Here is a 12,703-nt window from a genome sequence, read left to right as displayed (position 1 = left end):
GCCTCGCGCTGCGCCCACCCGGTGACATTCTCGGCGCCGCAGAGCCCTGCCAGCGCCGCGGGCTCCCACGTGTTCGGCGTGCTGACTAACGGCTCTGAAAGCAACAACAGAAGTCACAGCTCGAGTCTCTCCTTAGATCCCTTCTGTGCGCAGTCACACGCGTTTTGTCTCATCTGCAAGCCGAAGACACGGACCTCTCAGGGGAAATGTTTCGAATGCGATTTGATTTTTGGGGTGGTTTTTCTCTTCAAGCTTCAGCTCGTTCTCTCAAAACCAGATGAAAGCTTCTAGCTGCCACAGCCTATCTACGTGCATTCGTAAAAATACAGCAGGGTAGGGATCTAAGCTCTGTCCATCCAAAAACTCCTTCCCCATTTGAGATTTTGGGAGGAGAAGCGTCCATTTCCTAGCTGAGCAGCAGTTCTTTCCTAAGCACCCTTCAAACGTTTCTGCCTTTCACTGGAAGGGTTCACAGAATTCTGTCTGGTCCCAGGGGCGGTGTAAAATAATATTTCTAATATTGCTCAGGGACCTGTCATAGCAGCTGAGCTGCCCTTCCCTGCCCTGCCCTCGAGGGATGTGGTGAGTTTTGCTATTTGAATATGTTCCTCCTGGCTGCTCCAGAAATGCCGAGCGTGCCCTTGAGGAGAAGCCCTCACCTCTTCACCACTGTGGTGCCAGACTTCTCTGCCGTGCTGGAAACTGGGGACATCGCTGCCAGAACAGATGCTTTTGGAGCCCGTCCAGATGTAACAGAGCAAAATCTCGTTTAGACGTTAATCAACCTGCCAGAAGTCAGTCTCCCTCTTTGGTGGTGGTGCTCTGGTTCTTGGGGAACGCGTGTATCCCACCGCCAGCACCACGTCCTTCTCTGCTGCCTGTCGGAGCCTGACAAAGGCTTTAAGAGCAGCTGGCTCCCCCCGGCTCCTCCTGCTCCTGGACCCACCAACACGGCTCAGGATGGCATCCTGAGGAGGGGTGTGCGTGGTGGGACACAACCAGGGACTGTACACAGCTCTTACCAACCAAATTATTTGGGAAAACTTGAGCAGAGTATCACAGCCCCTCTGTGCTGACGCTCGTTTGTTGTTCCGCAGGCAAAGTCAGACATCACTTGGATAGAGAAAGACCTTGTGGACTCGGCAGACAAGGTAAGAGAGCCTGCTGCAGGCGCTGCCTCCAGGAGATGCGTGCGTGCAGTTCATGCTTGGTGCCATGGCAGGTGGTCCCCAAAGCCTTACACCCTGTGCGAGGGTGTGAGCAGAGCTCACAGGGACCTCAGAAAAAAAAAACAATCTTTCCTCGCAGCACGCACCTAGCGCCCCGTCTCAGCTAGGTGGAACTGCTCATACAGCAAGCAGCGATTAGTCACCTGCTCACATGACATCCTAGACTTGACTTCATCCTCCTCCTCCTTCCTCCCCACACCGACCCCCTTTCCGTGCTGTCACTTTTGTCTCCTGCAGCTTTCTGATCTTGTCAGCTTGCTGGGGCGGGGGCTCCAGCGGCGTAGCTACATGGCTGTACCGTGCCTTTTCCTGGCCGTGTTTTACGGGCTCTGCTCCCAGGGGCTGATAGCACGTAAAATTGGCGTGGTCGGAACAAAATTTATCAGATCTTCGAGAAAGGGCACTGGGTTTGCGTGCTGGTTGGGTGCCTGCAGCTCCTGCGTGGTTTTACCGAGCGATGTAGAGCTGCCTGGGAAGTGGAAGCTCGTCTGCGGACGGGATTTCTGCTTCACTGGGGCTGTGGCTGAGTGCGGTGGGTGTCAGGAAGAGCTGGGTCTCGCAAAGACTCCTGTTCATGGCTGTGCCGAGCTGTTTCACGCCCCTCTCTGGCACCTAACTCAGCCTCCCAGTGGCTTTGGACCTCACCGCCTGTTGTTGAGGTTCCCTTTGTAGAGCTGGGACCAGCTGGCTCCTGGTATGAAATCATTTTGTTATCGGTTATCAAAGAACACGGTGCAGGGCGGAGGAGGGAAGACATTCATAGTCTCTCTGGGTCCAAACCAAGATCCTCTTTTGAAACCCTGCACTCTGGAGGATTTCAGAAATCAATACTGACACGGAGTTATTTCTAATTGCAAAGGTGTGTGGGTGTCATTTTACTCATTTCAAGGGGTTTCTGTCTTATCTACACTCTCGAGGGTGTTGCTGCAGAAGACATCTGTCTGTCCTGACCCACTGCAAAGGTCAAAGGGAAACGGGTTTGGAAGTGGAACGAGGCAAAAAGGGTTGGTTGGAAATAAAAAGGAGAAAAATAATATAAATACCTCTCTTCTGTCCTGCCAGTACATTTGAGCAGCAGTGCGTTCAGACGCTGTCTGCTCCAGAACTGCCTTTAAAAATAAAACGCCTTGCATGGAATTGCCCAGGGTGGCTCTGAGCTAACTCCACCATCCCCAGCAAGGACTCACGTCCAGCACAGAGCTAGCGAAGGCCTAGGTGCAAACCCCAGGGATGGCAGAGGATTGTCCGTGGGATTGGTGCACACAAATCCCGCTGTGAGTGACCCATCACCCCCGTGCAAGTGCGAGAGCAGAGACGTGCAGCTTTCCTAAGTGCTGTCACACTTCTGTGTGGGGTTTCTTCAGTGTTTCTCTTCCTTTTAAAAGAGTAAGAGGTTCCCAGAATACTCCCCTGGTGTGGAAATACCCCCAAAGTGTGAGCCTGACATGAGATTTGTGCGGTACGAGGTGGAAGTCAGGCTTCAACCTAGCAGACCACGCACATTTTCTGTGTTGTTCGAGCGGAGAAACCAAAGGCGAACGAGGAGCCGTAAGAATTGTTTTTCTTAAAACCAAAACTAAAAAAAAAAAAAAAAAAAAAGCCCCAACCACAAGCCCTGTTGCTGGGGAGCGGGAGCGTGAACAACCTGCCTCGTGGTGCGACCCAGTCGCTCGTCTCCACTGCGCATCTGCCAGCGGGGCTTTAACCACCTGCAGCTCCTCCATCCGCCAACCTCCAGCGCGCGGGGGCCTCCCTGTCCCCGGCAGCCGGCCGGCAGCGGGGCTGGGCGATGTTGAACGGGATGGGAGAATGGAGAGGGACCCTAAGCTTCCTCGCATCTGCACCTTCCTCAAGCTGTGGCTGCACAGGAAACACCGAGCGAAGCCCTGCAGCCTGCAGCTGCCTACCCCCAGCCAGCTCTCCAGCCCGGTCAGTATTGCCAGCCGCTCGCTCAGCTCGCCGGGGGGCTGCTTTGCTTCATTTTGGGTCGCTCCTTGCTCAGCCGAGGCTTCAGATGAGTTTTCGGAGCAGCCTGGTTTGCTTTTCTTTTTGCTCCTCGTGGAATAGTTCGTTTCGTGGTGCCGTTAAGCAAGCTTAACGGTGGTGAGAAACCTGGTGCAAGTGAGGGCTGTTGGTGCTACAGGTCGGTGGCACAGAGCTGCTTTTGTGCTGGAGACTTGTTCTGGTGCGCAGCTAAACAAGCTGCTGGTCTCCAGAGCTGCAGCCACTGAACTGCAAGTTACTGGATGAGTCCCTGGGGGGAAGCTCCCTCGTGTCAGCAAGATGCCAAACATCTCAAAGATGTTCTCAGGAAGCTATCCACAACGTCTCCACAGATGCCACTTTTGGTCGAGTTGGTGTGTGTGCGTGTTTGCTGCTGGGCTCTGGCTGGCAGGCTGCGCATGCAAATCTCTGCCCACCAGGAGATGCAGCTGGGGCTGCTGAAACCACTCGCAGCCACACAGCCGGTCCTGCCATGGGCCGAGGACAAGAGTTCCTGCGGCTGTGCTCCAAGGATGGGTCCAGATGTCTCGGAGGAGGACACGAGTGTTTATTTTAAGTGCTCCTCTCTGCATAGGTGTGTGAGGCTGCAGGGTGAAATACGCTCAGTTACACAAGTGCTGGTGCTGCATGGACTTGGTTTGTTCAAATGTCTTCATGAAGATGGCAGGAGGGGAGGGAAGAAGCCCCGGCAGCCTGCAGCCAGCCCTGTATTGCTGCAGCTGCCCCTCAGGGTGTTTGGGATACCGGCTGCTCCTTTTACCGTGCCCGATGGCTCGTGTGACTGCTTCTGTGCCTGAATGCTCTGACCACGAGGCCGTGGGGTGGTCAGAGCCCCTCGCGTGTGCCCACAGGAGCGTTCCTACAGCTCCCAGCTGGTCCCATCCCGGGTCTCCCAGTGAGAGGGACAGCCTGGAAGGACCACAGGAGGAGTGCGAGCCTGTGGGGTCCTCTGGGCTAACTGCTGGCTGGAAATGGGAAGCTGTTTGTAACCAGCTGTCTGCCACGGGCTCAGCCTCCGAATGAAACCAGAAGTGCAAAGCGGCTGGTTTAAGCTGAGAGATGGTACGGGATGTGAGAACTTGTTGGCACGGGGGTTTTAAGGGCTTGACTGCGGTCACTGAGGTGATGGTAAGAGCAAAAGGCAAGACAACGTGGGGGGGAGCTTCTGTCCTGTCCTCGTACCTGTATCATACACCCCCCTCGTGCTGTACCACCAAGGGTGTCAGCTTCTCTGCCACATCTTAGTGCCTGAACAGTGAGGGATCTGGAGACAGCAGAGCTACCAACAAACACAGACCAAAGCCACTTCCTAATCTAGACAAAAGGCAAACAAGAGAGTGGGAAAGGAAGGGTGCGCGGTGCCGTCCTGCAGGTAGGCGACCACATCCGTGTGCTCGCCCTCCCCAGGAGGTGTGCGAGGGTGGGGAGGGGGCCGGGGTTCAGCGCGTGTGGGAGGCGGAGGCTGAAGCTTGGTTCCTGTTGTTTTTAAAAGCTGCTTTAATGAGGCGGCTTCCAGAGCACGTCTCTGAATAGTTTTAGAAAAGGAAGTCTGATTTTTTCCCCCCCCCGCCACGCTTGGCAAGAGGAAAATCTAAATAAGAATCCCAGCTTTCTGCTGCTCTGTGATGGCCACACCTGCCCTAGGCTTGGAGATCAACCAAGTTTCATGCCCTTTGGAACATAATCACTGGTTCAAATAGCAACCAGACCATGGCTAACACTGGGTAACGTGGGACTGAAGTGCTAAGAAAGCTGGACTTGCCCTTACAAGACGTGTGGCCACAAGGGGTTTCTGGTCTGAGTAAGATTGGTGTCTGTAGCAGCGGGAAGTTGGCTCCAGCTCTCCCCATGGGCTGTAGGGGAGGTGCTGGAACAGGTCTGGAGCAGAGGAAACCTAGGTGTAGACCCACTGGCTAGGTGTGATCCGTGAGAGGTAGAAGAAAAGGCACAGCTGCAAGGCTGCAGGTGTGGAAGGTCTCTTCCTGCTTGGAAGTGGAAATAGGAAGCGGCACGAGGTGCCTGGGCTTTATGCACCAGGAGGGTGGACAAGTTTTGCTGGGGAAAGGAGGTGTTTCTGCATCACCTCACTGTCCATGGCTGTCCTCATACGCTCCTCAGACCACTCGCGTCTAGCTTCATTGATAAGTTTATTCTAGGTACTGCTGATTAGGTCTCTTTTCCATTTTGTTTCTTTTTTTTCTTTCTTTTTTTTTTAATAAAAGAATGTGTTTTAAACAAAACATGTGCCAGAGACCTTGGCTTCCCCTCAATCTTCTTGAAGGCTTGAGTCTGTTAAAAAGCATCATCTGTATGTGCTGAAGATGCACTAAGACTTATGTTGCAGAGTTGCTCAGATTGCTGAGCAGATGGGCTCCAACATGTCTGATTTTTGCCAGCCCTGGCCGTGTTTTGACAACAGTGCTGTATTTTTGTGTTGTGGGATTTTTAGTGGCATAAACACTCCTGTTTTTGCCACCAGTGCCTTAAAAAGGAAGGTGCTTTTAAGCACTCTTCTGAAATGCAGTTCAAAGAAAGGAAAGGACAAGGGAGCATAGCATTTGGGGAGAGTGGGGGATATTTAACAAGGCTGCCTAGTAGAAGCCTACTGGTGACTTATTTGTTCCAGATGTTGAAGCCAGGAGCTACCTGTGACAAGCACCAGCTTTTATGGTTCTCTCAGATGTGGTTCCTGTGAGTCTGCAGCTCCAGTCCTTGTTCCTTACTTGGACAAGGCTTTTTTTCCTTCTTGTTCAGGAGTATATTCCCAATCAACTGTTCCCTCTTTTTCAGGGTGAAGGCGTTGTGAAGGAAATCAACATCACGCACCATGTGAAGGAGGGCTCTGAGAAAGCCGACCCTTCCCAGTTTGAGCTTCTGAAGGTTCTGGGCCAGGGCTCTTTTGGCAAGGTGAGCTGAGTTCTTCCTGTGCGTCATGCCAGATAAGTGATCTTCAGAGAGATGACAAAAGGGACTGTCCCCAGCGCAACCACCTTCCTGATTCTCACCAGATCGTGGCTAAGGAGAATCTGACTGATAAGCCCACTTAGCAAATGGCTGCTTCTAATTTGGAAGGCAGCTGGAGAGATGCCTTCTCATAAAGGCCAGGCTGTATGTCCAGAGCCCCCCTGTAAGTCTTTTTACAGATGATCAGGAGGAAAGAAGTACGATCGTGTTTGTGAGCGCAGGTGTTGTACAAGGCAGAGGGACCTCCTGCAGCCCTCTAGCAGGCTACCAGGCTGCTTGGTCACACTGAGGACAGGGCTGGGGCTTGCCCCTCTCTTCTCAGAAACGATGCTGTGAACCAGGGCTGGGTTTGGCCCCTGTTTACAGTCCAGTTTCCCTTCTGTGAAGGGTGAAGGAAGTAGCCTGTAACTCTTATCTATTTCAAAGTTCAAGCAGTCCAGGTCTTTTTGCAAGATCGTCTGCTCCCACGGTAAGTCTTCAGCTTCGTTTCAGTCAGTTGCCATCACCAAGAGTGAGGGCTCATGCAGCAGCAGCAGTGGGCTTTACTGCAAAGAATGGCAGAGGCTTTTTGAAGCTGCCTAAAACCAGGCAGTACGGCACACCAGGGAAGGGAAGGAGGTAAAAAAAACAGCAAGGATTTCTGAACAGTGAGTTGCTCTTGCTGTCAAACTGGCATGTCACCAGGAGGCTTTGTGTTATGTCAAAACATCACAGTGAGTCTCCCGGGATGTTGGACACCGAGTGGCAGGAGCTGAGAGTAGGCAGGGTGACTTCTGTAGTGGTTGCTTCAAGCTAGGAACACGAGGCTGCTCAGGACACTTAGTCACAGCTCCCAGGCATCAGTCACAGCCCCATGATAACTGCAGGAAGGAGCAAGAGGTGTGGAAGCCTGGTGGAGGAAAGTGCAGAATAAAAGCATGAGTGCTGTAATGGCTGGAGACAGGGTGTGAGACATCCACACACAGCACTTCCCTGAAAACCTCATGGGGTTTGCCACTCTGGGAGGCACCCAGCTTCTGGTGCTAATGTTTAGTGCTTAGCTCGTGTGTTCTTCTTCTGCCTCAGGTTTTCTTGGTGAGAAAAATAACACCACCAGACAGCAACCATCTCTATGCCATGAAAGTGCTCAAGAAGGCAACACTGAAAGGTAGGAGAGTCTTACTGTGATGCTCTTTTCCTCCATGTCCTAAAAATGGATGGTGAGTTGCACTGGGAAAATGTCACAGCAGTCACTGCTGGCCCTGGGGTGATATGGCTGAAAGAGAAGTATCTCCACCTCAGTCAGAGCTAAAGATACCTTGTCTTTCTGTATCCAAGAGACCACTGTTGCAGTGCTGGAGGTAGAAAAGATCTGCATCAAACTGCCTGATTTCTTTAGGACTAGGGGCAAGGCTGGTGCTGGGGTACTGTGTGCCTTTTCAGTGCCTGAGCTGTTCCTCTCCTTTCCCACAGTGCGCGATCGTGTAAGGACAAAGATAGAAAGGGATATCCTGGCTGATGTAAACCATCCCTTTGTGGTGAAACTCCACTACGGTGAGTAAAAAAACAGCTCTGGGACACTGGGAGAGGGTACCTAGCTGTGCTTCCTGCCCGAGGGCTGCAGCCCTGAGCAGACACCGACTGCTTTTAAGCACAATAAAGACTCTGCTCCAGGTGTGCCTGCTGTGAGCAGGTAGAGAAGCATGAGGCATCCAGCAGCAGGCTGGTTGGAGGCTGCTGAGAGATTCTTGTGGTCTCTAACAGGTTTCAGATGTTGAAATGGTGAAGGGGCCTTTATCATTCTGCATCCCTCACTGGCTCTGCTGCTCCGGAGCCTTCACAGTCCCCTTAAAGCAAATCTTTATCTGGAAAGGCCTTTGGTCTCCAGCCTATTCTAGCTGTTGAATGGGGAACAGGGCATTGACCAGGAGAAAAGGTTTAAACATCAAACCCTTGGGATTAAAATATTAATGCAGGAGAAACTGAGAAAGCAGAGTCAACTGGTCAAGCCAGAGTAGGGCAGGATTAACGCTCTGACTCTGGGGAAATTGAAGACGCCTTCTTTCCTTTTAAAATGACTAACGTATCTCTCAGTAGGGCATCACTGGTGGCAAGGGAACAAATCCTACATAAAATGACACTTTTGTGCAGTTCCAGAATCTTCCTGGTGAGCTTCCCTTAAAACATCATGGTCCCACTGTCTCATTTACCCCAAATAATTAGCCCTACCTGTGTGTAACCTACTAACAATGGAGGGCATCTGCACAGCTGAAGCCACTGGGATTTAAGTGATTACTGTAACACCACTGAGCTTTCTCTGAGCAGAGGGGTCTGATTCCTGCTCTGGCTTGTGTTTCAGCATTCCAGACAGAGGGGAAGCTGTATCTCATCTTGGATTTCCTCAGAGGAGGTGACCTTTTCACTCGGCTTTCCAAAGAGGTGGGTATATTCTGGCATCGTGGTGGGCTCTCAGTTCATGTGTGCTTAGTTACCTGGAGAAACGATTGACTCCTGCAGAGTCTTTGAGAGGGATAAAAAACCTCCAACCTGCTGCTAGCCCACAGCTGGCAGGAGGAGAGGATGTCTCAGGAACCCTGTCCTCTGGCAGAAAAGCACCAGCACAGGCAGCTCTCACCTCCTCAGAGGCTTCTGCCGAGCATCACATTAAGAATGAAACCAAGCACGTGCTGTGTCCTGCTGCGGTGTTGTCTAGATGTGTTGTTTCACTGGGACAGGGTGAGGACACGAAACGGGAGGGGCAGCAAGTTGTGCCAGATGAAGCCAACTGGGAACATAACCTGGTTAATGTAAACATTGAGGGGTTTTGTTATTTTTTTTTAAACTGTCTGCTACCTAGCAACCTTGTTTGTTTGAGTATTGATGCTCAATTGATGCTTTAGGGTGGAGGGCATAACCTGTGAAACTTTGGTCTGAAAAAGCAGAAGGGAGAAATATGGGTGTGTGTGAAAGCAGCTGCCTGGGTGCAGCTGAAGTGGTCCTGCTGCCAGGGTTATAACCCCGGTGCCTGTCTGCTTCCTCTTCTTTACCACAGGTCATGTTCACAGAGGAGGATGTGAAGTTCTACCTAGCAGAGCTGGCTCTGGGACTCGACCATTTGCACAGCCTGGGAATCATATACAGGGATCTCAAACCGGAAAAGTACGTGTGGCACAGCTGAGCCAGGGATCTGAGTTCAGTCCTGAGCCCGCTGTTAGAACCCAGCCTTGTCCCACACAGCCAGAGCTGACTAACGCCCCCAGGCCAACCAGATGGGAGGCAGCAGAGCAGATCAGCAAGGCTCTTGCTCCTCACATCAGCAGTTACGGCCAGGAGCACTGTGGAGGCAGCATGTGTGCACCACATGTCTGAGCATTAATCCTGAGCCAGCTCTGGGCTCCAGCTTAAGCAATTGAGAGCCTTTGGAGGGAAAAGGCACCACACGGGGCCTCTGAAGAGGTGCATAGCAGCTGCATGACTCGGTTGTTCTTACCTGGGATATGTGGGGGATCAAAGGTGCTGTAACCTGCTGGCTCATTTGTTCAATGGGAAGTTGAGTGTGTAGAGAGAAGGGAGCTGCTTTCTCCTGCTTATGCTTTTGGTGATGGAGTTTGAAGCACTGGGGTTGGAAGGAACAAATAACTTGCTTCTCTGGAGTTCTAGGAACATCTCTGATCAGCCTCCAAGGCATATGCTGGTTCTAACCAGCCTTTTGGCAGATAATAACGTTGTTTTGTTTTCTTTTTTTAATCTATGCTGCAGCATCCTCCTGGACGAAGAAGGACACATCAAACTCACAGGTAAAGCACTCCAGAAAAACACTGTGCTCCAGCAAGCCTGGTTCTTGATACGGAGCTTTGCTTCGACCTCTCCACTCTGTCAGAGCAGATGGGCACATTCTAATGGTTTTTCTCATACGTAGATTTTGGCTTGAGTAAGGAGGCTATTGACCACGAGAAGAAAGCCTATTCCTTCTGTGGGACAGTGGAGTACATGGCACCAGAAGTTGTGAACCGTCAGGGCCATTCCCACAGTGCTGACTGGTGGTCCTACGGGGTGTTAATGGTACGTACCAAACCGTGCCTTTGGAAATCTGGCTGCTCAGCAGCTGCTCAAGTGGGAGCTCTGAAATCCCCTTGCATGATTCTGCATGTTTAAGAGATGTGCTGACCTGGGGATGTTCTCAGTGCTCCCTGGAAGGACGTGAGCTGTAACAGGCTGCTCAGGCAGTGCGGGCTTGCAGCCAGGGATGCCCATTTCTCAGGGGATGCAAAGCTCCTGCGGCTGTCCCAGTGCTGGGCTGTGCAGCGTGGGGTGCACGTGTGGGCATCCGTGTCAGCCCCAGTGCCGGGCTGGTGGTTGCTGTGCAGATCTGGTGCCACCATCTGGCAGCTGCTGAATCCAAGGGCTCCTAGGAGCAGGCACTGGCTTGAACGTATCCCTGCTACGAACTGATATCAGGCTCCCTTCTGAGAATATGATGTCTGCTATCTTACTTCAGAGCTAGGCTTTTGATCGCTTACAAGGCTTTTTCTAGCTTTGGAGAATTCCCTGCTGAAGGTGTAACGAGATCTGTGCAGCCCTCAGACTTGCTCATACGTGTGACCTCCCCTTGTTCTCTTTCCCTCCCAGTTTGAAATGCTCACTGGCTCGCTGCCGTTCCAGGGGAAGGATCGTAAGGAGACAATGACCCTCATCCTCAAGTAAGAGGAGTTTCTCTTCTGTGTGTGTATAAAGAGGGCAAGCTTGCTGCTCTTTCTCTGAGCATGTTGCAGTCTGGGGCTTCTCACGACTTTAATGGCATTACGTGGAGAGTGGTTTGGTATCAACAGTTAGTTTGAAGGGTGCAGTATAAAATGCCAAACAGATTGTTGTACTTTCAGGGGTGGAGGTACTGCAGTTGGCTTGTGGGTTGACTTCTTTAAACCTGCAACTGATTGCATAACTTCCTCTCCAGAGCAAAGCTGGGCATGCCTCAGTTCCTGAGCTCTGAAGCACAGAGCCTCCTGCGAGCCCTTTTCAAAAGGAATCCAGCCAACAGATTAGGTAAGACATTTTTTGTTTCTGAATACACCTGATGCTGTATCTGGGCCTCTCACGTCCTAGTGGGTCAGCAGCATGTTTGCACTTGTGCTGGGTTAATGGGCTTGGTTCATTACAGCCAGGTTCCCCGTAATACCTGGTTGTGTTGCATACATGCTAATAGCCTTCGCCTTGTTGGTGGTCCTGATTAAACGTTTCGTGCTCCACGGGTGCCTCTTTCAGGTTCTGGTCCAGATGGGGCAGAAGAGATAAAGCGCCATCCTTTCTACTCCACTATTGACTGGAATGTGAGTATCAGGAATTCAACAGCAAACTTCCACACCACACAGCACCAGTGCTGCGCCTCTCTTGACTGGAATAATTGCAGTTGTGCTGCTTGCAGCCTCACCAGCCATGGCAGCGCTGCCAATCTGTGTTCCCATCTATTCTAATTATCCTTCCTGAAACTACAGTGCTGTTTGCCATGCAAGTAACTGTCTCATACCTGAGTTGCCTATGATCTCACCCTAAATTTCCTGATTTCTCAGAAGTAAGGTGCAGGTTATAGCTGGGGTTTGGCACAACAGGAGTTGCTTTGCATGGAGTAGGAAGGACTCAGGGAAACGTTTCTGGCCAGGTGATGCGTTGTTCTTTACAGAGAAGCAGGGCAATAACTGAATCTGCATTTCCCAATGGCTTCTGGCCAACTCCCTGCTTTACCACAGAATTTTATTTCTTCCCTGTTTTCCCTTACTTCAGAAGTGATTTTGAAGAGCAATCTTTTAATGCTTTCAAGGCACCCAGCAAGCTGCTAGAATGAACCTCCAGCATTGCTGTCAAGCTTATTTCAAATTTTTGCTAGAAGAAGCAATTTAAAAAGGATACTTGTGGAGGTGCTGGGATATGAATGTCCTCCTGGGGCATTTCCTCTGGCTGTCCCTGGAGGCACATGTGACAGCAAAGCGTTAATGGGCGTTAGGAAGCAGTAGAAGGGCCTGGTGAAGTAAATACTTCATGGATACTGCTTTAGGAGTGGGGCCAAGTTGCACATAGAAGACTCTTTTTTTTTTTTCTTTTTTTTTTCTTTTTTTTTTTTTTTTTTTCCTTGAATGCTGTATTGTGGGTGGTAGAAATTCATAGTATTTCTCCACAAACTGACTCAAAAGTACCCTCCTGGCAAGGAAGTCATCCCCCAGACTGCTGAGCTGTAGTTAAATACAAAGTCACAAGGCTGCTTCTGGTTCTGCAAAGTCTCTTAGCCTCTCATTCCTAGCAGCTCTTTGCACCCTTCTGAGTGCACTGACCTATCAAAGCACTTTCAATCTGCCTTTACTTTGCAGAAGCTGTACCGAAGAGAAATCAAACCGCCCTTCAAGCCTGCAGTAGGCCAGCCTGATGACACCTTTTATTTTGACACAGAATTTACATCACGTACACCAAAAGGTTTGTATGAATTCATGCAAATTCAAAGCTTCCTGTGTGCAATAATACTGTGCAGATTATTATGG

The 12,703-nt window shown here is 51.0% G+C and overlaps 1 protein-coding gene across 9 annotated transcripts in view; it reads left to right on the top strand.

Annotated features, from left to right (window-relative positions):
• The window catches only part of RPS6KA1 (ribosomal protein S6 kinase A1), a 43,013-nt gene that overhangs the window by 23,324 nt on the left and 6,986 nt on the right, over positions 1 to 12,703 (top strand). For 6 of the 9 annotated variants that reach the window (XM_068657660.1, XM_068657663.1, XM_068657659.1 and 3 more), the window contains 12 exons: positions 1,098 to 1,151; positions 6,024 to 6,140; positions 7,263 to 7,344; positions 7,650 to 7,730; positions 8,536 to 8,615; positions 9,229 to 9,335; positions 9,936 to 9,973; positions 10,096 to 10,238; positions 10,806 to 10,876; positions 11,131 to 11,219; positions 11,439 to 11,503; positions 12,536 to 12,638. In XM_068657660.1, coding sequence (XP_068513761.1) covers positions 1,098 to 1,151; positions 6,024 to 6,140; positions 7,263 to 7,344; positions 7,650 to 7,730; positions 8,536 to 8,615; positions 9,229 to 9,335; positions 9,936 to 9,973; positions 10,096 to 10,238; positions 10,806 to 10,876; positions 11,131 to 11,219; positions 11,439 to 11,503; positions 12,536 to 12,638 — 1,030 coding nt within the window. Of the gene's footprint in view, positions 1 to 1,097; positions 1,152 to 2,846; positions 3,159 to 6,023; positions 6,141 to 7,262; positions 7,345 to 7,649; positions 7,731 to 8,535; positions 8,616 to 9,228; positions 9,336 to 9,935; positions 9,974 to 10,095; positions 10,239 to 10,805; positions 10,877 to 11,130; positions 11,220 to 11,438; positions 11,504 to 12,535; positions 12,639 to 12,703 lie in introns of those variants that run through there. The other 3 variants (XM_068657667.1, XM_068657665.1, XM_068657662.1) reach the window with 2 other exon arrangements.

This window comes from Anas acuta, chromosome 21, assembly GCF_963932015.1.
Source record: "Anas acuta chromosome 21, bAnaAcu1.1, whole genome shotgun sequence".
Taxonomy (NCBI): domain Eukaryota; kingdom Metazoa; phylum Chordata; class Aves; order Anseriformes; family Anatidae; genus Anas; species Anas acuta.
The sequence above is the reverse complement of the archived record's forward strand: the minus strand, read 5'-3'. Positions and strand labels throughout refer to the sequence as shown.